At 37.6% G+C, this 27,781-nt stretch overlaps 1 protein-coding gene across 1 annotated transcript in view; it reads left to right on the forward strand.

The window, feature by feature from the left end:
• LOC150090898 (nicotinamide riboside kinase 1) overlaps positions 1-27,781 on the forward strand; it is a 147,125-nt gene that overhangs the window by 84,366 nt on the left and 34,978 nt on the right. The window contains exons 3-4 of the mRNA XM_090376792.1: positions 3,790-3,847; positions 25,508-25,622. Of these exons, the coding sequence (XP_090232918.1) occupies positions 3,790-3,847; positions 25,508-25,622 (173 nt within the window). The remainder of the gene's footprint in view (positions 1-3,789; positions 3,848-25,507; positions 25,623-27,781) is intronic.

The following is a 27,781-nucleotide window of genomic DNA, read 5'->3' on the forward strand; positions in this document are numbered from 1 at the left end:
TTTTGACTCTCCCTCTCTCGCTCAGGGTAACTCAGGAATTTTTTTTTTGGCTGGTGCGGCATAAGCCTCAGGCTTCCTTGCACCTTATAGCTGATAATAATAATAATAATAACCAATCAGATTCTGACTGCAGCTAAGGCCTCCATTCCAAAATCCACACCATATCGATAACACAGAAATCACTGGTGGAATACAGATTGATTAATTGCCAAACAAGAAAAAAACAGTGCTTGGAATAATTTCTGCAAGTATCCCACCACTAGTAACCTAATTGCTTTTAAAAGGCTAAAAGCAAAAGCTAGACAAGTTAGGTGGAAAGCAAAATGGGATTCATGGATTGTTTTTGCCTCCACCATTACCAAATGACCCATGTATCCGTGTCTTTACACAGATAACTGGGTCATCTGGAAAAGAATACAGGCATTAAATGGCAAATTTGCTCGGCCTGCCCTCTCCGATACTTCATTGGAAAGGGAAAGACATTTCTACTCCCGAAGAAGTTGCAAATGCATTAGCAGAATCATTTGCAAAAATCTCAGCTTCTGCTACCTATGCATCCACCTTCCAGAACATCAAAGCAGGTGCAGAACGGTATAAAATCAACTTCTTCACGTGCCGCTCATTCCTGTACAACCAACCATTTACGTTAATAGAACTTCAAGAATCATTAAAGAAATCTTCCAATAGTGCCGCAGGTCCAGGTGGAGTTCATTACATTATGCTAAAGCATTTACTTGGAGAAGACTTGAGAACCCTATTAATTTTTTATAATCGGATCTTCTCTGAAAATGCCTATCCTTCTTCATAGTGCCATTCGTTCATTATCGCCTTACCAAAACCAGGAAAAAATCCTGTGTTGAAAACTACAGGCCAATATCTCTTACGAGCTGCATGGGAAAAATTTTTGAAAGAATGGTTCATACTAGGCTCACATCCTGGAGTCAGAGACTCTCCTTCCAGATCACCAGTATGACTTTCGAAAAAATAGATCAACCCTAGATGTGCTCATTAAAGCCAAATCTCATATCTGCAATGCCTTTGTCGTGAAACAACATCTAGCCATGGTCAATTTAGATCTTGGAACATTTGATACTACATGGCATCATGGTATTATTATGGACCTTTACCATCTGGGGCTTAGGGGTCATTTGCTGGAAATAATTCAAAATTTCCTGCAGTTGCGTTCTTTTCAAGTCCAATACAAAAACATACTTTCTACATCTTACATTCAGGAAGGGAGAGTCCTGCAGGGATCAATACTTAGTCCAACACTATTTTCAATCTGAGTGAGCAGCATGACACCAGATGTCCCAAAAACCATTCAAACTTATATGTATGCAGATGACCTTACCATTTCCTGTCAGTCTCAAAGTATGAATACCATCGAACGGCAGCTCCAACTTGCCATAACCAAAATAGAATCCTGGACTTCATGGAATGGCTACCGACTATCAGAAAAGAAATGCACTGTCACTCACTTTTGCAAGAAACGAGCTCTCCATCCCGAACTTGAACTACAAATAAACAATACTCCAATCCCGCTTGTTAATACTCAAATAAGTGATATGTGCTCGTTAAATTTTCAAACACATATCACTTATTTGAGAACTTCTTGTTTAAAGCATTTGAATATACTTCGATCGGTCTCACCTATGTCATGGGGAGCTGATCGGTGTACTTTGCTGCATCTTTATAGAAGTTTAATCCGTTCACGACTAGATTATGACTCTGCCAGGAGCACTACTTTAAAACAGCTAAATATGATCCATCACAGTGCTCTGAGGACTGTGCTGAGAGCTTTCAGGACTTCTCTGATCCAAAGTCTATATATTGAAGCGCAAGATCCCCCATTACATCTGCATAGAAAAACACTACTGCTTCACTATGCTGCTAAGATCCAGAGTCTACCATCACACCCAAGTTGGGAGTATCTTTATAATACTCATTAGGAAGCCTTCTATGAGAGCAAGCCAAATGAAAATAGACCTGCCTCACTCAGGATCAAGGAGCTTGTTCAGACTTGGAATGTCAATTTAAATGAAATTTTCCAAGACACAACTACACCTGTTGCTCCTTGGACATATGTGTCTGTCTCTCAAGATACACACTTCCTTCAGTGGGGGAAAAATATTGTACCTCCTTGCAATATCAGCTAGTTACATTCAGCTCATGCTACTATGAACAACCATACTATGAACAACCATGCAGTTTTTCCTTTATGTACAAGTTCAGCCATACTACCGCTTGCTTGCAGCATCTTCACAGCTGAATTATATGCCACTAAGTTAGCGCTTAGTAAGATTATTGAGCTTTCCATCTCATTTCCATAATTTACACAGATTTTCTTAGTGCTGTCTCTGCCATAAGGAAGAATTTCTCCTTTTCTCATCCTACATTGAAACAGATTCATTCCCAGCTATTTGCTTGCAGCATGTCCAATCAGTTAATCAGTTTTTGCTGGATCCCTAGCCATTCAGGCATTCCGGGAAATGAAAGTGCTGACTTTGCCGCTAAACATCCTGAACCCGCTCTCACAGAACATCCTCAGGTTCCTTTCTCTGATTATAAGTCGGTCATATGCAAAGCGTGCTACGATAAATGGTCACAGACCTGGAAAAGTGACATCAACAATAAACTTTACCAGATAAAAGAAGATCCAAAGCTGTGGCTGTCTGGCTTCCAATGAAACAGACAAGAGGAAGTGGTACTGGCAAGACTCAGAATTGGACACACTCATCATACTCATCTCTTTCTATTATTGGGAGAAAACCCACCACAGTGCTCATCCTGTCAGGCGCAACTTACGGTCCATCATTTTCTGGTTGATTGTCCCTTACATTCAACCATCCTGTCAAACACTTTTCAGTCACTCTCCACATTGAATATATCACCTGATTTATCTAATTTCTTAGGAAATGAAGCAAATATTGAAGAACTTTTATTATATCTAAAACATATTGGCTTGTACAGAAGCATATAATTTAACCTCTCTAACAATATGCTTTTTGTGAATTAACGATGAACAGACACAATTTGGCCTTAGTAGCTCTTGTGTCATTAAACCAAATAACAACAACAACCACCTCTCCTGAATCTAAGGATGCTCTCATAATTATAGCCAAGGGTTTGCTTGCTTACTTCCCTTGCAGCCTCCTTCAATATAACTGTATATCACCTTTTGTGCCCTTAAAAGATGATATCTGCTCTACGACGTCATCAACTTTTGCCCCTGGTAGACATACCCTGGTTCTGACATACCCAATTCACATTGAAGAATTTATCACTACAGTTTTGCAGAACTGTCATTAGAGATTATCTGTCTAATGAAAATCCTTCATCAGATAAGTGGTCTTGAAATGGGCCATTGTAGCAATGTGTCCTCTCTAAAGAAAAGGCAGATTAGCCTTCTGTTGATGTCAATTGTTAAAAGTAGGGCAATTCCAAGGCAACTTATAACATGAAGTTCTTTCTACAGTATGCATAAAGGCCATTGCATTTAGTGTGTACTTTAAGCCTTGCTCAACACGAAAATATAAGAGAATGACAGCAATGTTCAACTTTTTCATAATTTCAAAAATGTCAAAAAACAATAGTTATTTTATAATTTTGAAATTTTCACAATATTCTCAGGAACATTGTCCAAAAGTTTATTTTCACCAATTACCTATCATTGCACCCAATATAATGTTTCAAATTTTTATTTCATTTCTAAAATTTTGATAACATTTGAATGGCTCTGGTTACATATATAAATATATTTACTATATATAAATGTTTTATTTCTAATAGCCCAAAGAAAGTACAAACCATGTCATAATACCAGATTTAAATCATGCCAATTGGGAATGTAAGTAATAATTTTATTATATACATATTTTGTAAATATATGTATGAAATATATTTGTAAGGAGACATCTTGTGTGATCAATCTATTATGTGAAGCAGTAACACAGAAACTGGATATTGACATGTAAGGTAAACTAATGTGTAAAAGCATACTGTACTGATAAACAATTCTATGGCAATGGAGATAGAGTTAAAAAAAAAAAACCTGCTTTTTCAAAAAATTACCTGTTTTCTTCCTTTTTTTTGGTTTAGCACTCCTGCGTTTTTCAAGAAATCTCTTATTTTTCTTCTGCTTCTAAAAATCTGATCTCCAGCTTTTTGAAAGCCAAAAATTGGCAGCTATGTTCCTTGCATCACTAATGAATTCCTCTACTATACATGGAATAATGTTTTCTATCTAATGAGCAATTTCTTATTTCTTTAAAATTTGATACTGAAGGTTTATTAATTCCATGAATATAGAAGTTTGGCAAGTTGTATTTTTAGTAGATGGTCTACTAAATAATCCTATCCTTACAAAATGCTATAACTGTGAATGGAGCACTTATTAGTAAAATGATACAGACATTAGTAGAAAATTCCACTGGAATCAAAGAGCACATTACATATTTCCCATTTGTATTCTCATCTGAATGGTTATTTTGAGAAAAGCTCATTGAAATCTAGAGGAATTATTTAAAACATATAATCATTGTACAACGTACAGTTTGAATAATTGCAAAATAAAACTGAAATTTTTTAGAAAAGATGCCAATAAGTTTATTATCATTTTATAGCTTTTAAAAGTAAACATATTTTGTATATAAAGATGATTAAAAAAGTCATGTTTTTAATATCTATCTAATATCTTGCCATAATTTGTACTATTAAAAAATAGTACATTAGATATGGCAAATGTAAAACTTTAATATGCAAACAAACGGGAAAATATATGCAGATATTATGAATATATACTGCATTAAAATCAGAAAGAATGTTTGGAAGATGCTCATTGTAGGCTAAGTCAGTCACACACATGGTAGATGAAACTATAATCAACACTGGAGACATGCATTTGGATAACTGTCAAGCACTGTTAAAAAAGGAACTAGATTAAAATATTTCATTACCTTTAGTACCCACATGAAGGATTTGTGAATGTGTATGAGTATCATTGCTGAATGACTGAGATAATTTATGGCTTGCCATCTGATACAGTTACATCAGCACTAGTGCACTTTTGTTATGCCTCTGAACTTTAAGGTAAAGCAATGTTTGCTGCTCTTTGTGTGAATCGCAAAGTTTATTGGCTTTACTCTGTATCTTGTTGTGGTTGGTCAGATTGTGCCTAAGTTGAACTGTGAGAAAAAGTAATGCCGATTTTGAACACAGTAATATTTAGTTGTGAAGATGGTCCATTAGGATTCAGAGATATTCTTTTGTAGAGATATCTGAAGTAAAAGTTTTGTCAGATGGAAACAGTCGATATAAAGCTCATACATACTTGAAAGAGATGTTTTTTAATTTGCTTCAAAAGTTTGCCAGATATGATGGAAACACTCATCCCATCTTCATCAAAAGCAACTGGGATCCATTCTAATAATTAGTGAGCTGGAACTCTTGTGCAGAAAACGTTAGATAACAAGTTGCTAAGCTATATTAAATGCTGCTGAAGTAATTTGCCTGTTGTTCTTGAACTCTGAACTTTAGTTTCCAAAAATTTACCTTTGGATTGCCTTTCTAAAACAGAAAAGTGTTTAGGAATAGGTTTAATATGTTGCTCAACACTGGTTATTATTTCTTGGATCTAAACATTATGTATATAAAACTTTTTATATATGTAAAATTTTAAATATGAAAGGGTGAAAGGAGGCAATCTGTCTAGCCTGTGTAAACAAGCTTTATTCCATCAATCTCTAACTTTATTTACATATATATGTTACTGGCAAAGTGTAAAATCCTGACATTGTATAGAATGACTACAAAGTAAGAAATGAATTTCATAGATTGCCTAGTCATTCTACACAATGCTTAGGAAAAGTATGAAATAAATTTTTCTTTTCATCCTATTATGTTATGTGAGTGAATCACAGTTCCTGACATTTATATGAGGGCAAAAATGGGGGGAATAATACTCCTCCATATTTCCATTCAAATGAATATTTGTGTGTGTGGGGGGGGGGTAGGATTCCCCTTTTTACCTCATATTAAAGCTGCACTTTTATACAATGGCATATGTTGGAAATACTATTCCAGGCTCATAAAATATTCATTTTAACAGTGAGATATAGGGTGAGTACTATCCTTCCCCTTTTGCTCTGGTATAAAAATCTGGAACTGTGATTCACTTAAATAACAGCATAGGGCAATGAAAGAAAAGTTTATTTTATTTGATTCACTCTAGGGTAATATATACTCCCCTGTGCCCTTTTGTAGTTGGAAACTAAGATTCACTTACATAATAGTATCATAAAGTGATTGCATGCAGTTTTCCATGTGAATGGATCATGGGAAAGAAAGAAAGAAAGATAGAAGGAAACTGGAAAAACCATATATGGAAAGGAAGGAAAGAAAGTGGAAAAACCATCTATGGAAAGTAAAGAAAGAAATTGGAAAAACCATGTATGGAAAATGAAGTTGATTTCATAATTTTCCCAGGTATTGTGTAGAATTGTCTAGGAATTTTATACATTACCTAAGAAAACTGAAAAAAAAAAAGTTCATTTCTACTTGTCTAGTAATTTCATTTTCATAGACATTCTGTACAATTCCTGGATTTTACACTTTTCCAATGACCTATACGTCAGAGTAACTGGATGCCTGCACATTTCCAAGAAATTTTTGTTGATAATATATTTTTTAATGTGTTGGCCCACCTTGGGCCTTCATTATGCATTATGTCCTTGTCAATAGACCCCCAAACCAATTTTTTATAATGGGAAAGTTGTATTTGGTCCATTTCTATTTCACCACAGTGGTGAATTCAGCTACTTGTTGAGTGTGTTGGCTTGACCAGAAGAATTGTTTTATCCCAAAGGTGGTAAGCAGGGCCAAGTTTAGAGTTCTGGGCAGGTCAGTCAGCTTTTGCATTGTCATGCTGAAATAGAAAAGGTTCCTCTCCATACTGCTGCCACAATGTCAGTGTACTGCATTAGCATCCTGTCATCTGCTAGACCTAATGGCTAAATATAGCCATTAGATCAGAAAACTATACTGTGATTTGTCACTCCATAACACAGCTTTCCAACATTTTTGGGAACATTTATGATGTGTTGAGCACCAGGAAAGTTGACACTATGCATGCACTGTGTGCTGCAATGTTTGGTTTGTGGACTGTGGCACTTCTCTTGAACGATATGATACCCACATTTTATAAGTCAACTTTGGGAAAAAAAGTATTCTCTTCACTTGCAAATATACAAATTTGCGGGTGAATTTGTATTTCAAAGTGTAAAACAAAGTTTTTACACCTCATATAAAGCCAATAATGCATTGTTGCTACTGTCACACTTGTTATTTTAGAATTTATGGTCTGAACTTTCACTTTCTTCAATTAATGCATCATCTTAAAGGCCATCAAGAATGCCACTGATTCATCAAGTGGATTGCATATTTCTTGAAAGACATGGCAGCTGTCTTGTTTTGACTAACTGTAATTAATTTTTCACCCCATTCACACACTTTGGAAATGGTTGTTTGCTTTGTTCATGCAGTTGATGTTAAATTGTGTGTCAATACCTCTTATCTGTTTGGTTCACTTCTCATGCACAAATACTTTAAAGGGCTCATTAATTGAGATATCCAGTGGTAGTTTGGATAGTCCCCTGGAATTGCAGTTAACTCTATGTTTAATTCATCAACCAGCCTTTTTATTGTTGCCATTACCTGTGATCTGAAATAGTTACACAGTAAAAGAGCTAGCTTTTTAGAAGGCTGCCTGCACATTTTTAACTATACTCTCTCCAGCCACAGCTAAAGATAAGGACATCACTGTGTGCTTCTAGTATTCCTTCGAACCATGAGATGCAAGGGAATTTTAGTTAACGTTTTCCAGGGAAAAAAGTGAATCTTAAATTCTTTAAAAAGCCTTTAATTCAAGCACAGCATTTTTTTGCTTTGTGTATGTCAGCGTTAAAATTTCAGGCAATTTTTAATGCTTCAAAGATCAACTTATATGCTGAATATACGTTAGCCATTATTATTAAAGATGACAGGTATTATTATACCGTACAGTGTAAATTTCTGTGGTAGGTAAATTTTATCTTTTGGTACCAATCCTATTTAGTATTACGCGTTATACTTTTCTAAGTTAGTGAACTCGTTACATGAAAACTCGTTATTTAAAGTAGCTATTTGTATAAAAAGCTGGTCTTTTTCTCAGTCTTAGATGGTGAAAAGGAATGTTGGAATCCATTTAGTCTTCATAATTCACATCTTTCACTTGCATGTTGCTGCCTTACTTTATATATATATATCTATATATAAAGTCTTCCAAAAATATAAAGTAAGGTATCAACATGCAAACATATATATGGTTTGAAGGCTAAAAACGCAGAATATGTTTGTTGAAGGTAGACTTGAGTTTCTGTAGATTGTAGTTTTAAGGAAATACATATGAAGGTTATTCCAAAAAAACAGATGTAGAAGCGATAAACGGAGAAGAGAGAAGTTAGTTCTGTGATTTTGAATTAAATGATGAATGGCTGCTGACTGCTTGCAGAAAATGTTTGCATTGGTTTGGAAAAGAATGAGAAAATTACAATTTGCTCATTCTTTTCTTTTCGGAGCCAATTTTTTTTTTATGAAAACCCTGAACACGAGCTTTAGAACCTCTAGTACTTAATACCGTGCTGGGTTGAAGGTTGAGAAGGTGGAAGAAGATATTTGTTGACATTAGACTTGAACTTCTGTAGACTGTAATTTTCAGGAAATACATATGAAGGAAGGTTGTTCCAGAAAACGGCAGTTGAAAGAATTAATGAGGAAGATGAATGTTGGCTGATGGCAGCACATGTTCGGACTGTTTTGAAAGAGAGAGCGGGAATTATAGAAGCCAATTCAGAAAAACAGTGCCCATGGTATCTGTAGAAAAGGCATGCAGCAGAAATGGTACATCTATGAGACAGCGAGTCGAGAGAGACTGTAGAGAGGAGTCATTAATTTACCTAACTGCACTCTTCTGAATGGAATCTACAAGCCTGAGAGAGGTTTTGGGGGGGCACTGCCCCAGATGTGGGAACAATATTTCATTGTTCGAGAGTGCAGAGACTCTGTAGAGAGGAGTCATTAATTAACCTAACTGCACTCTTCTGAATGGAATCTAGAAGCCTGAGAGAGGTTTTGGGGCCACTGCCCCAGATGTGGGAACAATATTCTGTGGTAAGACAGATTTGTACAAAGTGAACAACTGTTTGGAAGAGAAGTAAAGCCGAGAGCAAAAGAGAAAACCAAGTTTTTTAGATGCAGAGGAAGCAATATTTGTAATGTGCTTGTGCCAAGAGAGATTAGAAGTCAGGGTAATCCCCAAAACAGATATATGAACCCCGGGGGCTCACATCTGGTGAGTATGGACTTGGCAAACCCAGGGTCCTGAGCTGGATATCATCATTCTTCTCTTTCTTGGTGATGCCTTTCTACTTCTCTCTCTCTCTCTCTCTCTCTCTCTCTCTCTCTCTCTCTCTCTCTCTCTCTCTCTCTCTCTCTGTCTCTCTCTCTCTCACACACACACACAGGGTGTAACTCGGGAATTTTTTTTTTTTTTTTTTTTTGGCTGGTGCAGCATAAGCCTCAGGCTTCCTTGTACCATATGGCTAATAATAATAATAATAATAATAATAATAATAATAATAATAATCATTTTGCCTAGAAATTGGAGTGTCACCAAAGATAAGCATAGCAGCAGAAAAATCCTTACTGTGAGATATAAGATAAGACTGAGTTTTAGAAGGATTGAAATCAACTAAGTTGTCTATTCCCCGATGGAGAATTACCTGGAGATCGGCATTTAAGGAATTGGTAGCGGATATTTGAGAAGTTGAAGCTGATTGAGCAGGCAAGGTTTCTCAAACTGGAAAGTGGAATGCAGTGTGCTATCATCAGCAAAACTATGGATAGGAGTTCGGGTCAATGGAAGAAGGTCATTAATATACAAGAGGAAAAGAGTGGGGAGAAAGAACTGAACCTTGGAGGACACCAGCATTAGTGGAGAAGTTAGGAGACAGAGAGCCATCTACCATCATCCTCAGTGAGCAGACAGAGAGAAAACTGGATAACCAATCACAAAAAAACAGTTGGAAAACCATAAGTTGGAAGCTTGTTTAGAAGACCTTTTTGTGATTAGACCGGGGTTCAAGCCCGTGACCACCAAATACGGAGGATGCGGAAAGGTCAGGGAATGACCACCACATATCCACGGAGCAATATGGCCTTAGTTGCTAATGCTCCTAAAAACCAAATAACAACAGCAACAAGAAGATCTTTGTGACAAACACGATCGAAAGCCTTTGAGGTATCAAGAGCAACTGCTTGTGTTTCACCAAACTTTTCCATTGAATTTGTCCATAAAAAAGTAACATAAGCCAGAATATCACCAGTGGATCGGCGCTGATGGAATCGATACTGGTGATTGTTGATCAGACGGAAGGTTTCTATGTAGTGTAAGAGTTGGCAGTTAATTGATTTTTCCGTTACTTTAGAAAGAGTAGAAGTAATTGCAATGGGACGATAATTGGATGGGAGGGATTTGTCACCCTTTTTAGGAACTGGCTGGATATGAGCAAATTTCCAAGCAGAAGGAAAAACACCTTTGGAATAAGAAAGTGAATAAAGGTGGCAAAGAACAGGAGTAAGTTCAGGAGCACAAGTTTCAGGATCTTTCTTAGCATCAAGTTTTGTCAAAATCCTTCTGACATCCTTTTGACGGAAGACCACAGGAGGCATTGAATGGAGTGTGTTGGGAATGGTGGGAGGTGTGTTACCAAGATCATTAATATATGAGTTGGAAGAAAAATGGGATGCTAGTAGGTCAGCTTTATTCTTGGCTGAAGTGACAACAGATCCATCTGGTTTTGACAGAGGTAGGAACAGAGATAGGCAAAAGTTGTGGCCAATAGCTTTGGCAAGAGACCAGAATGCTTGGCTACCATTAGGGCAAGAAGCACGTTTTCTACACTTAGCCTGTTCAAAATCTAGTTTGGACTGATTAATAACTGCTTTACAATTGTTGTGAGCATTGGGGTAGGCAGAAAATGAAACTGAAGAATTGGAAACAAGCTAATTACGATATGCAACATTCTTCTCTTGAATAGCCGTAGCACATTTATTGGAAAACCAAGGTTGCGATAAAGGATGAGATTTTAACATGGAGTGTGGAATAAAGGATTCCATTCCTACAAGAATAATTTCACTGATGCAATCTGAGCAAACGTTGACATCAGAAGTTTTGAAACAATAATCTGACCAAGGAAAAGAAGAAAAGAAATCTTGCAGGTCATCCCATTTTACATTCTTGTAATGCCAAACAAACACGAGGTTGGGAATAGCCATTGGAGAAGAGACAATCACCAAGTTATGATGTGAGGTGCCTAAAGGACCACTCACTTGAACCATTTACTTAGAAGGGTTGTGTGTGAGAAAAAGATCAAGCATGTTGGCTGTATGGTTAGGATTGTCCGGTATTCTGGTACGTAAATGAACAATCTGTGCGAGGTCATTAGAAAAAGCCTCAGCATCTCGACCAGCTGGGTCTGTGTGACTAGAGAATGGAAGCCAGCTGAAGTTGCGAACATTAAAATCACCAAGAAAAATTACCTCACTCTTAGGAAAGTTGGACTGGAGAAAGTCAAGTTGCAAAGAGAGGAAATCAAAGAACTCCAAATGATTAATGGAGTTGGGAGAAAGGTAGAAACAACTGATGAATTTGGCAGAATAAGGTAGAGAGATTTTAAGCCAGAGAAGGTTGAAAAGAGGAGATTCCAAATTACCAAGTCTCTGACAAGGAATATCGGAACGGACATATGCACGAGTACAGCCTTTGAGGTGAAAGGAATCGTATAGCGAATAATTTGCGCAACTGAGATGAGATGAGCAGTGGTTGAATCAACCGATAACTGAGATTCTGTCAGAAAAAGTACATGGGGTTTGGCAGACTGCAAGTGGAAGTGGACATCTTTGAGATTAGAACTGAGACTATGTATATTTGTGAAATGAATTAAGAAGTGTTTGGGAGGTTTAGATCTTTTTGCAGATAAGTTTGCTCTATTAGTTTTACAATTTGTGGTGTATTCAATGGTAAGAAAAAGTGTGGGGGGGGCATGCTGTATGAATTAATGAAATTTTTGGATATGGTGTACACATGGTAAGAATATACCCAGATCCTTGACATAACATGGCCTCAACAATGACCCCCCACACACACATACGGACTACTCAGACTCCCTCCAGTCACTATCTGGCAGAGTAGACGTAGCAATATTATACACTGGGTGATCCAGAAGCCTCCTAGAGAGGTACCAATAGGTTCGGTCCAGTCTACTAAGTAGCGGCCTGCCTGCCTGCAAACACCGTTTTAGAGCTGTACCCTTGAAATGTAAGGAACTTTGGATCTCGCTATGGTGTTGAACATAACCTTAGTCCCCACAAAAGACATCAGTCATACTGCATGATGGAAGAGATGGGGATTTAGAAGAACAGTGCCCATGGAAGTATCTATCAAAAAGGTATGCAGCAGAAACTGAATGTCTGTGAGTCAGAGAGTGGAGAGACTTTGTAAGAGATCAATCATTACTTAACCTGACTACCCTCTTTTGCATGGAGTCAAGAAGCTTGAGCGAGATTTTGCGAGGGTGCACCATCCTAGATGTGGGAACAACATTCCATAGTAAGGTGCAATAACTGGTAGGGTGGGATTTGTTACCCTTTTTTGGCATTTGGCTGGATATGAGCAAATTTCCAAGCAGAAGGAAAAACATAAGTGGAATAAGAAAGTGTAAAAAGTTAACACAGACCCAGAGCACAGGTTTTGAGAATAAGCAGAGGAGTTGAAGCTTTCCTGGCTTTGAAATTGTTCAGAATTCTTCTAACATCCTTCTGTCAGAAGACCATGAGCGGCATCACGTGGGGTGTATTTGTATGAAGGAGATGATTTACAAAGATCTTCAATACAAGAGTTAGAATAAAAATATGATGCTAGCAAGTAGACTTTTCTTTATCTAAGGCTGTAATTAAACCAAACCATCAGATGGTAACAGTGATGGGGGTATTGATGGACAAAAGTGAATGCTTGACTACCATTTGGACAAGAACCTAGCTTTATACTCTTAGCCTGTTCAAAATTAATAACTTTATTAATAACTTTTATTACTTTAGGTGGAACAAAGAATAAAAGGATTTCATCCCTACAAGAATAATTTCATTGATATTATCTGAGCAAACATTGGGACCAGAAGATTTGAAAGAGTAATCTAACTAAAGAAAAGAGGAATAGAAATCACACGGATCATCCCGTTTCACATTGCTGAAGGCTAGGAATGGAGGCTCCATTGGATTAGAGTTTTGCAATTGTTGCGAGTTTTGGTGTAGCCATATAATTAGGTGGAAATTTGAACACAAGACAATTGCGATATGCTACATTCTTATCTTGAATAGCCTTACCATAGTTATTGGAAAAAGAAGATTTTACGGTGGAATACAGGTGAATAAGTTAGTACAAAGCATCATTTTAGTTTGTAGTAAATCACCAAAGTAGGTGAAATGGCATTGTTTTTTTTATACATCTCATATTGTGAATGCCTTCACAATGAGTTGCTTATTATTGCACTACCTCGAATAAGCAGTGCTTCCCCAGTATAGAAGATTAATGTTACTTATTCTTGGCATAGTTTGAGGCTTTTAGCCCTAAACCCTTTTATTACTTTAAGTGGAACACAGAATAAAAGGATTTCATCCCTACAAGAATAATTTCATTGACATTATCTGAGCAAACATTGGGACCAGAAGATTTAAAAGAGTAATCTAAACAAAGAAAAGAGGAATATAAATCAAACGGATCATCCGTTTCACATTGTTGTAATACCAGAAAACTTATTCCAGGAATGGAGGCTCCATTGGATTAGAGACATCACTAATTTGTGATCTGAAGTGCCTAGAAGATCATTAACATTGACCATGTATGTTGAAGGGTTGTTGGTGAGGGAGAGATCATGGGTGTCAAGTGTGTGTTTAGGGTTGTTTGGTATTCTGGTAGGTAAATGAATAATTTGAGTAAACTCATTAGTAATTGCAAAAGGCTCAGTGTCTTGACTGGCTGGGTCTGTGGAACTAGAATAATGAAGTCAAATGAAATTGTGAACATTAGAATTACCAAGGAAAATTACTTACCTTAAATTTATATTGGATGGTCCGTTAGGTGGCCAAGTATATGAAGTCACGTTCTTTTCGCAAGATTTGCTACGATACTAAGATGTTTTCTGATACTAAGTGTTTTCTTTGAACTTTATGCAAAATAGTTATGCTGTGCATGATGCTGGATCTCTGGTTTTGATGCCTGACTGCTTCTTTACACTGTATGGTACTCCTAAAATAAGTTATTTTTAATCATAATTACTGTATTGCTACTGTCGCTGGCCAAAGTGTACTTGGTACTTGCCATGTTCTTCCTGATTGCTTTTTTATTTTCTTATTACATTCAACCAAACAAAACCCACCACACAAAACTGCCAACAACTGTGGGCAGTTTTCTCAGGGGTAAATTTTTCTCAGCCTGGTCTGTACTTGTTAACAGGAGACACTGCTTCTACAGGGATGGAATACACTTAAATAGAAATGGTGCAAGAATATTTGCTGATGCTATCGAGATGGGTCGGAAAACTGCTAGCTTGTGGGGATACACAAACTAATAGATTAACAGTAGCCACTGGCAGAGGTAAAAGTGATTCTTGCACTACTTCTATTGGAATGCAATTGAGCAGCAGCCTGGAAAGCAAAGCAATGGGAATTTCCAGGACTGCTGGGAGTCATAGTGGAACAAGTAAATATATGGGCTGTGTTAGAGTAACTAAGAGTAGAAACAGGTGCATGTATACTAGCATGTACACCAATGCTAGGGGTATAGTTAATAAACGTATCAACTCTGAGGTATTACACTGACAGTGCTAGAGAATGAAAGGGACCTGGGGGTGGTTGTGCAGGCAGATATGAAGTTCTCTGAGCAGTGCAGACGGGTGCAAGAGTAGCTCATGGTGTATTGTCAATGATATATAGGAATTTTTCTAGCAGGGAAAAGGAGGTGATTATTCCCTTGTATAAGGCAATGGTCAGGCTACACCTAGAGTACTGTATACAGGTCTGGAGGCCTTATTTCAAGAAGGATGTAGAGCTGCTGGAACGAGTACAGAGAAGGGCAACAAGATTAGTGAATGGAACAAAGGGGTGCTCTTACGAAGAAAGGCTTAAGTTTTGCAAATTACAGTGTCTGGAGACTAGGCACCAGCGAGGTGATCTGATAGAGCTGTATAAAGCCTTGAATGGTTTGAGCATGCTCAATGCTGATGGGATTCTTCCTCTTGCTCAGAATAATCACCTGAGAGGGGCATAAATTCAAATTGAGGAAAGACAGATGTAGGATAGACGTGCGGAGATTTGCCTTTAGCCAGCGAAGTGGTTGGTTGGTGGAACAGACTTCCATCCCTTGTCGTGGAAGTTGATAGCCTAAATAAGTTTAAGGCTCAGCTGGGCAGGTATTTCGAACGAACAGAGGGGTGAAGTGGAAGCGGATTTTTTTTTGGCTGATGCTGCATAAGCTTGCTTTCTTGCATCAAATGCCTCTGCTTAATGCTAATGCTAATTCAATGAGCTTGAAGTGCAAGTCAAGACATCAAAGGCAGATATTGTTGGGATATCAGAGACATGGTGTCACACAGACATAAGCAGTGCAGAACTGGAATTTGGGGAGTACAATGTGTACAGAAAGGATAGACAGGACAGGAAGGGAGGATGGGTTATGCTGTTAGTTAAGAAACACATAAAATCTAAGGAAGTGCATCCAGTTGATGTGGGTGGACAATGCAATGTTGAGTCTGTTTGGTGTGACATAATCACTGGGAAAGGAAAAATGAGAGTAGGTGTGTGTTATAGGCCTAATGAATCTGACGAGTATAATGAGAAATTGTACAGAGAAATAGAGTGGGTCAGTAAATTAGAGTGTCTTATAATGCGGGGTTTTAATTTTCCGGATATTGACTGGAATTTGTGAGTTGGTCACACACACTAGCAAGGCTTTTGTGGATTTATTGGATGATTGTTTTCTACAGCAACATGTTCGGGAGGCAACTAGAGGGAGTAATACTCTTGATCTGATTATCAGTAGTGATTCTTCATGCATCAAGAATCTGCAGATAAAGGAACCACTAGGTGGCAATGATCACAGTGTGCTGAAGTAGGATTTACTCAAAGAGGTAACTACCATCAAGGCTAAAGGGAAGGGTTATTGTTTTCGTAAAGGCAACTACAGTGGTCTGAGACAGTATTTAAATTCTATACGGTGGAACTAACTGTTTATGTTACCAACAGCAAATTCAAAATGGGAAGTATTCAAAGAATTAATCTTGGAAGCTACGAGGCTTTTCATACCAACAAAGAAATATTCTTTAAGATTTAGGCCTAAATGGATGTCAGAGATGAACTAATTAGACATGTGACAGAGAAGAAAAATGCATGGGATACATATAAATTTACACGTGACACGACACAGAAGCCTATGATAGATATAAGATGGTCTATAACCAAGATACAAAGGAGGTTAGGCAGGCAAAGGCAGATTACGAGAAATCTTGGGCAAAGGATGCAAAGAGATCTTTACTTACATAAACTCTAGAAGGAAGGGGGTGAACCAGATTGGTCCACTTGATATTGATGGTTCAACTGTCGATGATCCTGCTCAGGTAGCTAACAAACTAAATGAATATTTTGCATCGACATTCACACATGAGGAGTTATTCAGGGAGGAGAATGCCAGAGGTGTATTCAACTCTAGCAGTAAGCTAGATAATCTTGTAATAACTGAGAGTAAAGTGGAGGAGAAATTGTTGAAGTTAAACACAAGAAAGGCACCTGGGGTGGATGGAATCCATCCAATTACATTAAAGGAGGGGGCAAAGGAAGTAAGCAAACCCTTAGCCATAATTATGAGAGCTTCTCTAGACTCAGGGGATGTACCCATGGATTGAAGATGTGCAAATGTGACCCCAAAACACAAAGGAGGATCAAAGGGAGACACAGGTAATTACAGACCTGTTAGTTTAACTTCTGTTCTAGGGAAATTAATAGAGGCACTGGTTAAAGAAGCATTGCAGGATCATCTAGACAAGACTTCAGTTATAGCTCGGACACAGCATGGGTTTGTTAAGAGGAAATCTTGTCTGAATAATTTGATTGGATACTATGGTGTAGTCACAAAGAAACTGGATGCAAAGAATAACTTTGATATCATATATTTGGATCTTAGAAAAGCCTTTGATACTGTTGCACCTGGAAGACTGCTGCAAAAATTGGAGCAGTGTGGCATTGGAGGCAAATTACTGCTATGGATAAAGGGATGGTTGAGTGGGAGAAGACAGAGAGTGGTAATCAATGGACACTGCTCTTTATGGACTACTGTTATTAGGCCCTCAGGGTTCAGTGTTGGGTCCATTGTTGTTTTCTGTATTTATAAATGATATTGAAGATGGTATATCAGGCTTAATGTCCAAGTTTGCAGACGATACAAAGGTTTGCAGGGTTGTTAATAATAATAGTAGTAGTAGTAGTGGAATGTGATGCAAGAAAGCAAGTGTATGAGCTTATGCAGCATCAGCCAAAAAAAAAAAAAAATTACACCATTCCCTCCAAATGCCTGTCCAGTTCCTCCTTAAATTTATTTAACCTGTCAATTTCCACAACGACAGATGGAAGTTTGTTCCAGCAATTAACCACCCGCTGGCTAAAGGCATATTTCCGCACATCTATTCTACATCTGTCTTTTCTTAATTTGAATTTGTGCCCCCTAAGGTTCGTAATCTGAACAAGTGGAAGGATCCCATCAGAATTCAGCGTGCTCAATCCATTCAAGGCTTTATAAACCTCAATCAGATCACCGCGCAGGTGCCTAGTCTCCAGACACTGCAATTTGCAGAACTTAAAGCCTCTCTTGGTAAGAGGATCCCTTCATTCCCCTCACCAATCTTGTTGCCCTTCTCTGTACATGCTCAAGTAAATCTGTATCCTTCCTAAAATGAGGCCTCCAGACCTGTACGCAGTACTCAAGGCGTGGCCTGACCATTGCCTTATACAGAGGGACAATCACCTCCTTCTCCCTGCTAGCAAAATCCCTATATATCATTGACAAAACCCCATGACCTGCCCTGGCAGCCTGTCTGCATTGCTCAGAAAACTTTATATCTGACTGCACAATTACTCCCAGGTCTTTTTCATTTTCTACCACCTTAAGTGTAGCACCACACAGTTGGTACGTTTTTCTGGGATTACTTCTACCAATATGCAATACTTTACATTTGTCAAGGTTAAACTTCAGTTGCCACTTCTTAGCCCATCTGCCAAAATTATCTAGATCCTGTTGCAGTAGCACACTGCCATTACTGTCATTAACAACCCTGCCAACCTTTGTATCATCTGCAAACTTCGACATTAAGCCTGATATACCTTCATCAATATCATTGATAAATATACAAAATAACAGTGGACCTAACACCGAACCCTGTGGGACTCCACTAATAACATTAGTCCATGAAAAGCAGCACCCATTGATTACCACCCTCTGTCTTCTCCCACTTAACCATCCTTTTATCCATTGTAGCAACTTACCCTTAATACTATTCTGCTCCAATTTGTACAATAGTCTTCCATGCACAACAGTGTCAAAATTCACTAATGACACTAATGAAAGTACACTGCTGCAACAGGATCAAATGTAATTTGATCCTGTTGCAGCAGTGTACTTTCATTTGACAAATGTAAAATACTACATATTGGAAGCAGTAATCCCATGAGTAACATATCAACTCTTTGGTACCACACTGACAGTGATAGAGAATGAAAAGGACCTGGGGGTAATTGTGCAGGCAGATATGAAGTTTTCTGAGCAGTGCAGATGGTCTGCAAGAGTAGCTCACAGGAGCTATACAATGATATACAGGAATGAATTTTTGTACCAGGGATAAGGTGGTGATTATCCCCTTGTATAAGGCAATGGTCAGGCCACGCTTTGAGTACTGTATACAGGTCTGAAGGCCTCATTTTAAGAAGGATGTAGAGCTGATTTGGAACAAGTACCGAGAAGGGCAACAAGATTAGTGAATGGAACAAATGGTTGCTCTTATGAAGAAAGGCTTAAGTTTTGCAAATTACAGTGGGTGGAGACTAGGCACCTGTGAGGTGATCTGATTGAGGTGTATAAAGCCTTGAATGGTTTGAGCATACTCAATGCAGATGGGATTTTTCCTCTTGCTCAGAATAATCGTCTGAGAGGGCATAAATTCAAATTGAGGAAAGACGGTTGTAGGATAGATGTGCGGAAGTTTGCCTTTGGCCAGCGGGTGTGGTTGATTGCTGGAACAAACTTCCATGTGTCGTAGAAGATGATAGCTTAAATAGATTCAAGGCAGAACTTGACAAACATTTGGAGCGAGTGGATGGGTTTATTTTATTTTTTTTTTTGGCTGATGCTATATAAGCATCAGCCAAAAAATGCTAGCAAAGGCATATGATGCTTTCTTGCATTATATGCCTATGCTAATGTTTTATGTGGTGTGTTTCATTTGGTTGAATGTGTAATACACTGGTGTGCAAAACTTAAGAACCAACACTATTTCTAAAGGTTACAACCACAAAATCAAACGAAACAGCCTATGACGATTTGCATAACTGTGGCCGTTTAGTAGAAAGCTGGTGCACATGCAAAAATTTGAATTGAGATGAGAGGGCTCACATAAACAGATAAAACCAAGAGTTCAGAAGTGATGTGCAAATTACCGAATGGTGAACACGATTGTTACAGATGTTCAATTGGTTTCATACATTGCTACAGACAACGAAATGGCCAGTAGACAACATCCGGATGATTTTACACAGGGTCGAATAATTGGGAAGTTCGAAGTGCAATGAGTGTGGCTACAGAGTTCAGTATTGCCCATAGCATCATCTCACGTGGGCGGTCAGCCTTCAGAACGACAGGTAGAGCTGTTTGAAGGATCAGTGGTGGTCGTCCACGAAAAACAATGCCCAATGATGTCTGCTATATACTCCTATAGGCCAAGAGGGACCGACAGCAGACAACGGGATCCATTGCAAACTAGCTGTACAGGAGCACACTACACAAGATATCACAGTTTACTGTGGTCAGGCGACTCCACAAAGGCGGACTGTTTGCCCGACGGCCAGTATGCTCTGTACCTTTAACACCTGCCTATCGGAGTCACCGTTTACAGTGGTGCATCGAACACAAGGTCAGTAGCGCAACGGGGTAAGGTACTCTCTACTGATGAGTGTAGATTCAGACTCAGCAGCAGTTCTGGACATCAGCTAATCTGGGGAGAGGTTGGCACACAGTATCACCCCGCAAACATCACTGAAAGGGATCGATATGGCGGTCGAGGTGTTCTTGTCTGGGGAGGTGTTATCTTCGATGGATGTACACAACTCCAGATACTGGAAGGAGGTATTTTAACCGGTGCACGCTACTGTACTGAGGTAATCCTTTCCGAGGTGCCATTGGCCCCGAGTTCGTGTTTACGGATATGCTTTTGGAAAGTGAGGACATTGTTCGTATGGATTGGCCTGCCCTTTTCCCCACGATCTAAATCCCATTGAACACATATGGGACGCTCTGGGGAGACACCTATCGGCACACCCACACCCACCAGCAAACGTTCACCAGCCGAAGATGGTGCTTACAGAGGAATGGATGATGTTGCCACAAGAACTTATCAACAACATCGTTCTAAGTTTGTACAGGCAGTGCAAAACCTGCATCGACATTAGGGGTGCATATTTCCTACTGAGGACCACCTCTTTGTTCTATCTTTGGCAGTGATGCATCTGTATCATGGCAGCCAGTGCTAGGTTGCCATTTTTGAATAAAGTCCCTCTGTACCGTTTTGTTTCCGTTGTTGTGTTAGTGTTGTTTCCTTCATCATTTCTGTACTTCACAAGTTTCCTTTGCTATGCTTTTCCCATATCCAGGCCACTCCTATGAAAATCTACAGGTGAAAACCTGACTGATCCTTAAGTTTTGCACACCAGTGTACCTTCAGATTTTTTTCTCTTACTTGAGGAAGTCCTAATAACGTGTTAACTTGTTATTAGGATTTTCTTATTGATGGTAGGCGCTTTAAATATCACCTCATGATGGAATTTTTCAGCAACTTTCTGTGTGATTTATTAGTGTTTTTTTATAAAGTTCTTTCATCATAACGCTTTGGTTTTAAATATTACCATATTACATATTACTTAAATATTACAAGAAATGCTGTTTGTTACTTCTGTTAATATAATTCTGTGAACTGTATCAATACCAACAAAACTGTTGGATAGTCCCCTCCAACTCAAGAGCGGCTAACTCTACCTTTAGCAACTTATCCTGATTTCGTATTGCTACTGTTGCTGATACTTCTAGTGATCTTTCTTCTGAAGCAGTAATGTTATCAGAAGAAACATTACTAGCAGTAGAGGTGCCTCCGTAGCCAGGTGGGCAGGAGCAGCAGTGCTTCGCACATGCTTCTTGATTAGACCGGGGTTCGAACCCGTGACCACCAAATATGGAGGATGCAGAAAGGTCAGGGAATGACCACCGCATATCCCCGAAGCAATATGGCCCTAGTTCCTAAAAACCAAATAACAAACAAACAAACAACTAGCAGTAGAGTTGTCAGAAGAAACATCACTGGAAATAGTGATGTTTCTTCTGACAGTACTACTGCTTCTCCTAATGCTCAACCACGTTTCTTCTGAAGAGGTTGGGATCTTCAGAAATTGAGTTATTATATTTTCAATCTGACACCTTTGCTTTGCTTGTACATTCTTTATCAGTCTATGAGACTGCTTCTGATTCTACTGGTGGTATTTCAATGCTTGATATAATTGTGCTTCTGCTATACATCCTCAACTTGATGTTTCTATAAGTGCTGCTTTCACTTACATTTCCGTGTGGCAATGTACTGCATCCTCATGGAGTGCTGATCCCACCATTTCTTTTGTGAGTAGTCTCCAAAAAGGTCCTGCCTGTAGCCTTTGTGCATTTTACACATGAGGCTACAGATCCTGAGGAATATTTGTTTAAAGAATCCAATGAAATGACTAAACAAGTGGCCAAAAATGTTCTTCAGTATTGGGACGGCCTTGACCATGCATTAAATAAACTTTTCTTAGAGAACACAAAGCTTCAGACTAAATTGGAAGAAAGTGAAAATCATGTTTCTCTTCTTGTACCTCCTGTTTGTTTCCACTACCTTGATTCACTTTGTTCTCGACTTTACGAGTTAATTCATTCCTAGTGCACGCTCGTAAAGTGGGGGGGGGGGGGCTCACATCTGGTGAGTATGGGCTTGGCACACCCAGGGTCCTGAGCTAGATATCATCATTCTTGAATTTTTTTTTTTTTTTTTGGCTGGTGCAGCATCAGCCTCAGGCTTCCTTGCACCATATAGCTAATAGTAATAATAATAATAAGGTTAAAAATAGGGGTTACGTTCTCAACAATGAAATTAGTTAGCTAATTAGTTTGTTTAAACAATGATTGATTTATCAAAAGAAATGAAAACGTAGCCTGTAAAATCAAGCAAATTATAATAATAGAGAAATTATTTACTACTTATGTTAATGTTTATTCTTCATTATCATCGACTAAATTCACACTCATTGATCACTCATTATTGGCTCAGCACTTGTTGGTTTGTTGCACATGGAGTCGTCTTCTTCAGAAATGTTTCAAGAGGTATTTGTTTCCAAGATAATCTCTTTTAATTATAAATTTCATGATTGCATGCATAATCATTTTTTAACGGCACACAAATTGCTAATAACATGATTCGCATGGAGTAGCAAGTTTACGAAGCTTAAAAAAAAGGAATGAAGAGAAGATTCTGAAAATTTATTTGTTTTTATTACGATTGAAGATTTCAGTAAAGGGGAAACACATTTCACCATAATAACGTAAAAAACCACACAATTTCAGCTATCAGTATTTTCGCAATTGCAAGAAGATTGAGTTTACTACTCATTTATAATTGCTTGCACTAACAGAAAAAAACCCCAATAAACTGGAAAGTGCAAATTGTTTTATGGTCGGGACTTCCAGAAATGTACTTTAGAAAAATATCACAAGGGCTTTTAAAATTGATTCTTATAATGGAACATATGATAACAATGAAAGTGTAGTGCATTTTAATTATTTGAATTGGTAACTAATACAGTTTACAAACCATGCTCATGACCTTTTATATGGCCTTAAGGTCATGCACGTGACCTTAAAAATGACATTTTAGAGAGATACATAGCTTAGTTATACAGCGAAAATTTCAACTTCCGAGATCTTGAAACGAATTACCAAAAAACAAATATGTTATTGGGTTCATATTATGATATTTTGTACGATACGATGGTGTCTCTGGAACAGATTAATATCGTAAAGCTGTGTACACTGTATTGTATAGCTACGCACATGGTTTGAAATGCAGTATTTATGAATGTTTAACATTCATTTTTTGCAATTAATGTTCATATTTTCGATTTTGTTGATACTTGGGGGAAAAAAACTCGTAAACCCGAGAACTCGTAAAGCGGGAACTGCCTGTACTACATGGTTCACCTAGTTCCCCAGCATCTGAATTAAAGGCCATCTCTTCCTCTGTGGCCACCATTGCAGCTAAGCCCACTTCATCTCCTGCTGAAAATAATATTATTATTTTAAAGGCAGGTGAATACTCTAATCTAGGCACTGGTCAAGATGGTGAAGTGGAGGTGACCAATTCTACATTGAAGGAAAATCTGAAGGACATTAAAATAAAAGCTATGAGGCTTACTTGTAATAAGGGTGTTTGTTGTAGAAACTGACTCTGAGGCTGTTACAGCAAAGATTGAATCCCTACCAGCTTTGTTGAATGTGGGAATCTCCTCATCACCCCCTAAAAAATCTTACCCAGACATACTTATTTTTGACATGAAGAAGGACTTATTCAAAGAAGGTTTTTTGAAGATCTTTACTTCAAAAATTTGCGAGATTTAGATATTACACTTGATGATCTTACCAAGGAATCGACTTTTCGATTTACTACTAAGTTTGCATCCAAAAGTAATGTACATTGGTGTTTCTCCTCGGCTATATAAATTAATATTCATGTTACAGCATCTCTACATTGGGTTTACTGCCCACAAATTTAGATCTTTTGTGGTGGTGATGAAATTAAGTTAAGTTAAGCTTTAGTCACACCACCTCCACGTATTGACAGTAGTCCCCCACTTGTGGTCACTGCTCCAAGCGTGACCATGTGTTTAGCAAATGCTAAAGTAAATATGAACCTCCAGTATGTGCAAAGTGTAAATCTAGAAAGAAGAATTCCAGACACGCTGTCCACGATCCACAATGTCCAGAGTTTATAAGAGCGAAAGAACTGATACACTTAATAACCAGTTATGAGTAATACATTTTCTAACCATTCTTTACTCAGATGGCTGTATCACTTCTGACTTATGTATTCTTCAACTTCATGCACACAAGTCTCGTCTAGTTGCAGATGAAGTTTGGCAATATCTGGATTTTCACCAGTTTAATACACTGGCCTTTCAAGAACCATATTATCATCAAGCCAAAGTTTCTGGCTACCCTCTTCCATGCATATCATTCAGCCTGACTGCTGAGCTGCTCTCAGCATTATCAAGCTGAACCAAAAAGAGAAGATGACAAATTACGTTGTCAACAACAAGGAGTGTCACAGCAGATATATGCCCAAGACCACCTTTGAGGAAAAGGAATCATAGAGTGAATAGTTAGGACTGTGACTCCCAGATTAATTGCTGAGACTACTTATATTTGTGAAATGAATGGGATAATTTTTGGGGGTTACCAGTTACCAATTCACAGAGTAGAGGCAGCAAGATTATACACTAGCTGATACAGATGCCTTCTAGAGATTTACCAAGAGGCTCAGTTTGGTGGACTATCTAGCAATCAGTCTGCAAATACTGTTTTAGAACTGTATCCTCAAATTATAAGGAATATTGGACCTTGCCATGATGACCATCATAACCTCAAAAGACATCATTCATACTGCATGATAGAAGAAATGGGAGAATTACAGAAAATATAAGATGGTTGAATTTAATTAATTTAAAACATTAAAATAATAGCTTTAGATTTTTTTTTTTTTTTAATTTTTAAGAATTTTTCTGGATGAATGATTTTAAAATATTAGCTATACCATATTGAATCATTTTTGCTGGTATAAGGTGTTATATATGCTTTATGTATATGCAAACATGTAGCTTGTCATATACTTCTCATTTTTTGCAGGTTTCAAACAAACTATGACATTAATCTTGCTTGCGGGAATATGAACCCTTCAAATTTTTGTTATTTATTTGAATCTTAGGAATAGTTCAGCACTATTTTAAGAGGATTAATCTTGTTTCTTAATAGGTCTCGAGAGTATAGATTGGAATCTGCTAATGTGCAAAATAAAAGAAATTACAAGTCAGGACCCTCCAAAATTATCATATCTTATTATTGATGGGCATTTGATATTCAACTATAAGTAAGCATCATATGCAAGTTTGTATATTACTTAAGATAATCGCAAATGAAATTTATTATTGCAAAAATAAAATAAATAATTGTCTTGCTGCTCATGTCTTTTAACTGTTATAATCTAGTAGCAATTCTTTTTTAAATATATCCCTTTTCATTTTTTCTGGATTCTTATATCAGGTGTGGCAATAAATTTCCTGGACTGATGCTATTGCAGTGATGTTCAGTGAGTTTTAAAATAAACGGAAGTGGTATGTTGTAGTTCAAACTTCTACTAACAAATGGTAGTGCAGTGATTGTCCAGTAGGCTGACAGGTTACAAGTAACAACGAGTTTGTTAGTAGCATTAATGTTCTGTGTCACAAAATTTTGCAATGGAGCATAAAATTTTTAAAAAAAATTTAAAGAAAATTTAAAAATTATAAAAAAGGGAGAAAAATTAAATTTTTCTTTTAACTTAGAAAATCTGCAACAGAAACATGAAATGTTAAAAACTGTTTATGGTGATAAAACTTTGTCATACCATTGTATTTGAATGGTATAAATGGTTCAAAGAGAGACTTGAAGATGATTGCGATGACCGAAGAAATGGGCATCCATCAACCTCTCAAACTGAAGAGAGAGAGTTCCAAAAGTTCGGGAAATTGTGGCAAGTGATTGTCATTTGAACCTCAAAATGATGGCTGATGGACTAATAATGGAGGAGGAGATGATTCATGAAATTCTGGATGAAGATTTAGGGAAAAGGAAGGATGTGCAAAATTTGTGCTACAAAGAAGACTTCATCCAGACTTGCCAAAACAATCTTAATTTCCTTGACTGTGTTGTCACTGGAGATGAGAATTGGTTGTGTTTCTGTATGACCCAGAATCAAAGTGTCAGAGCATGCAGTGGACTTAAATCATGACTAAGGCCCAAAAAGTTCCATTTACAGAAGTCCAGAATCAAGATGATTCTGATCATGTTTTTAAACAAACTGTGAAATTCATAAAGAATTTGTACTGGTAGTGGCAGTGTGCTTGGTAGTGAATGATCACTCGCAGCCCTACAGTTGGATTAGTTCAAAAGAAGATAGTGGCAGTGATCAGTTGTTCTTTCTATTCCGATTTTGCATTCAGTGAACACTGAGAATGAACTTAAGGTATATATTTTTTCCAATAGTTATTATTTCTTCATTAAAAACAGAATTTTGCGCAGCCTAGCAAAAGGAATAGTGTCTAATCTGGTTGAATACCTTGAAAGCAAGATAAAAAAAAAGGAAATCTTTTAATACCACTGACCAGAGCTGTGCCGAGGGTTTGGCACTCCTTTCATCTTTAAACCTGTCTCAGGTTTAAAGATGAAAGGGGTGCCAAAAGAAAGATTAAATAATTGCCAACGTTTCCATCATTAACAGTAGGGTGCAATTTTTCATTCTTTCCTCAGGTTCTAAAATGGCTTGGCATGGCCCTGCCACTGACAAAATTATTCAAAAGAATTTCAGCATTAACTAGCATATCAGGGTTAACAGTTTACCTAATTAAAAAGGAGAAGAAAAAGAAATTAGAAGGCAAGTTATATAAATCACCAAATAAATGTTTCCATCTGTATCGCAAAAGTCATATCGATTTTGATAAATATGTAATACAAAGAATCATCATCAATGAGTTTTATGCTGTAAAAAATGATAAAGAAATTCTTGTGATAAAGAAAATTATCAGAAAACTAAATGAAGATATAGGACTTAAATACAGTTAAAGAGCATTATGACAAATAAATGTTTAGGATTCTGATAGAAGAAATGCTTAACAAACAGAATTCCTCTAAAAGAATGGTCTGATATTGTCAACTTGCAAATTTCATGTTCGAGGACTATAAAACATTTTAGAGAAGGATGACCTATAATATATATGGATGAAACTTGGTTGTACAGCTCTCGTAAGTTGCAAAAATATGGCAAAAAAATGTAAAATGGAACCTAAACAAAGCAGTGAGAAAGCCAGCTTTAACTCTAGAAAGTAAAGGCTCTCGTTTAATTATTGCTCGTGCCAGAGGAGATAATGGTTTTGTCCATAATGATCTTCTTACATTTAGTGTCCAACAGAAGATGGAAGATTATCACAGTGAAATGGATTGGGTGAATTTAAAATGCCATATAGAAGAAAAATTAATCCCCAATATTCCCCA

Source organism: Mastigoproctus giganteus, chromosome 1 (genome assembly GCF_048544385.1).
Source record: "Mastigoproctus giganteus isolate SK-2022 chromosome 1, ASM4854438v1, whole genome shotgun sequence".
NCBI classification, from domain to species: domain Eukaryota; kingdom Metazoa; phylum Arthropoda; class Arachnida; order Uropygi; family Thelyphonidae; genus Mastigoproctus; species Mastigoproctus giganteus.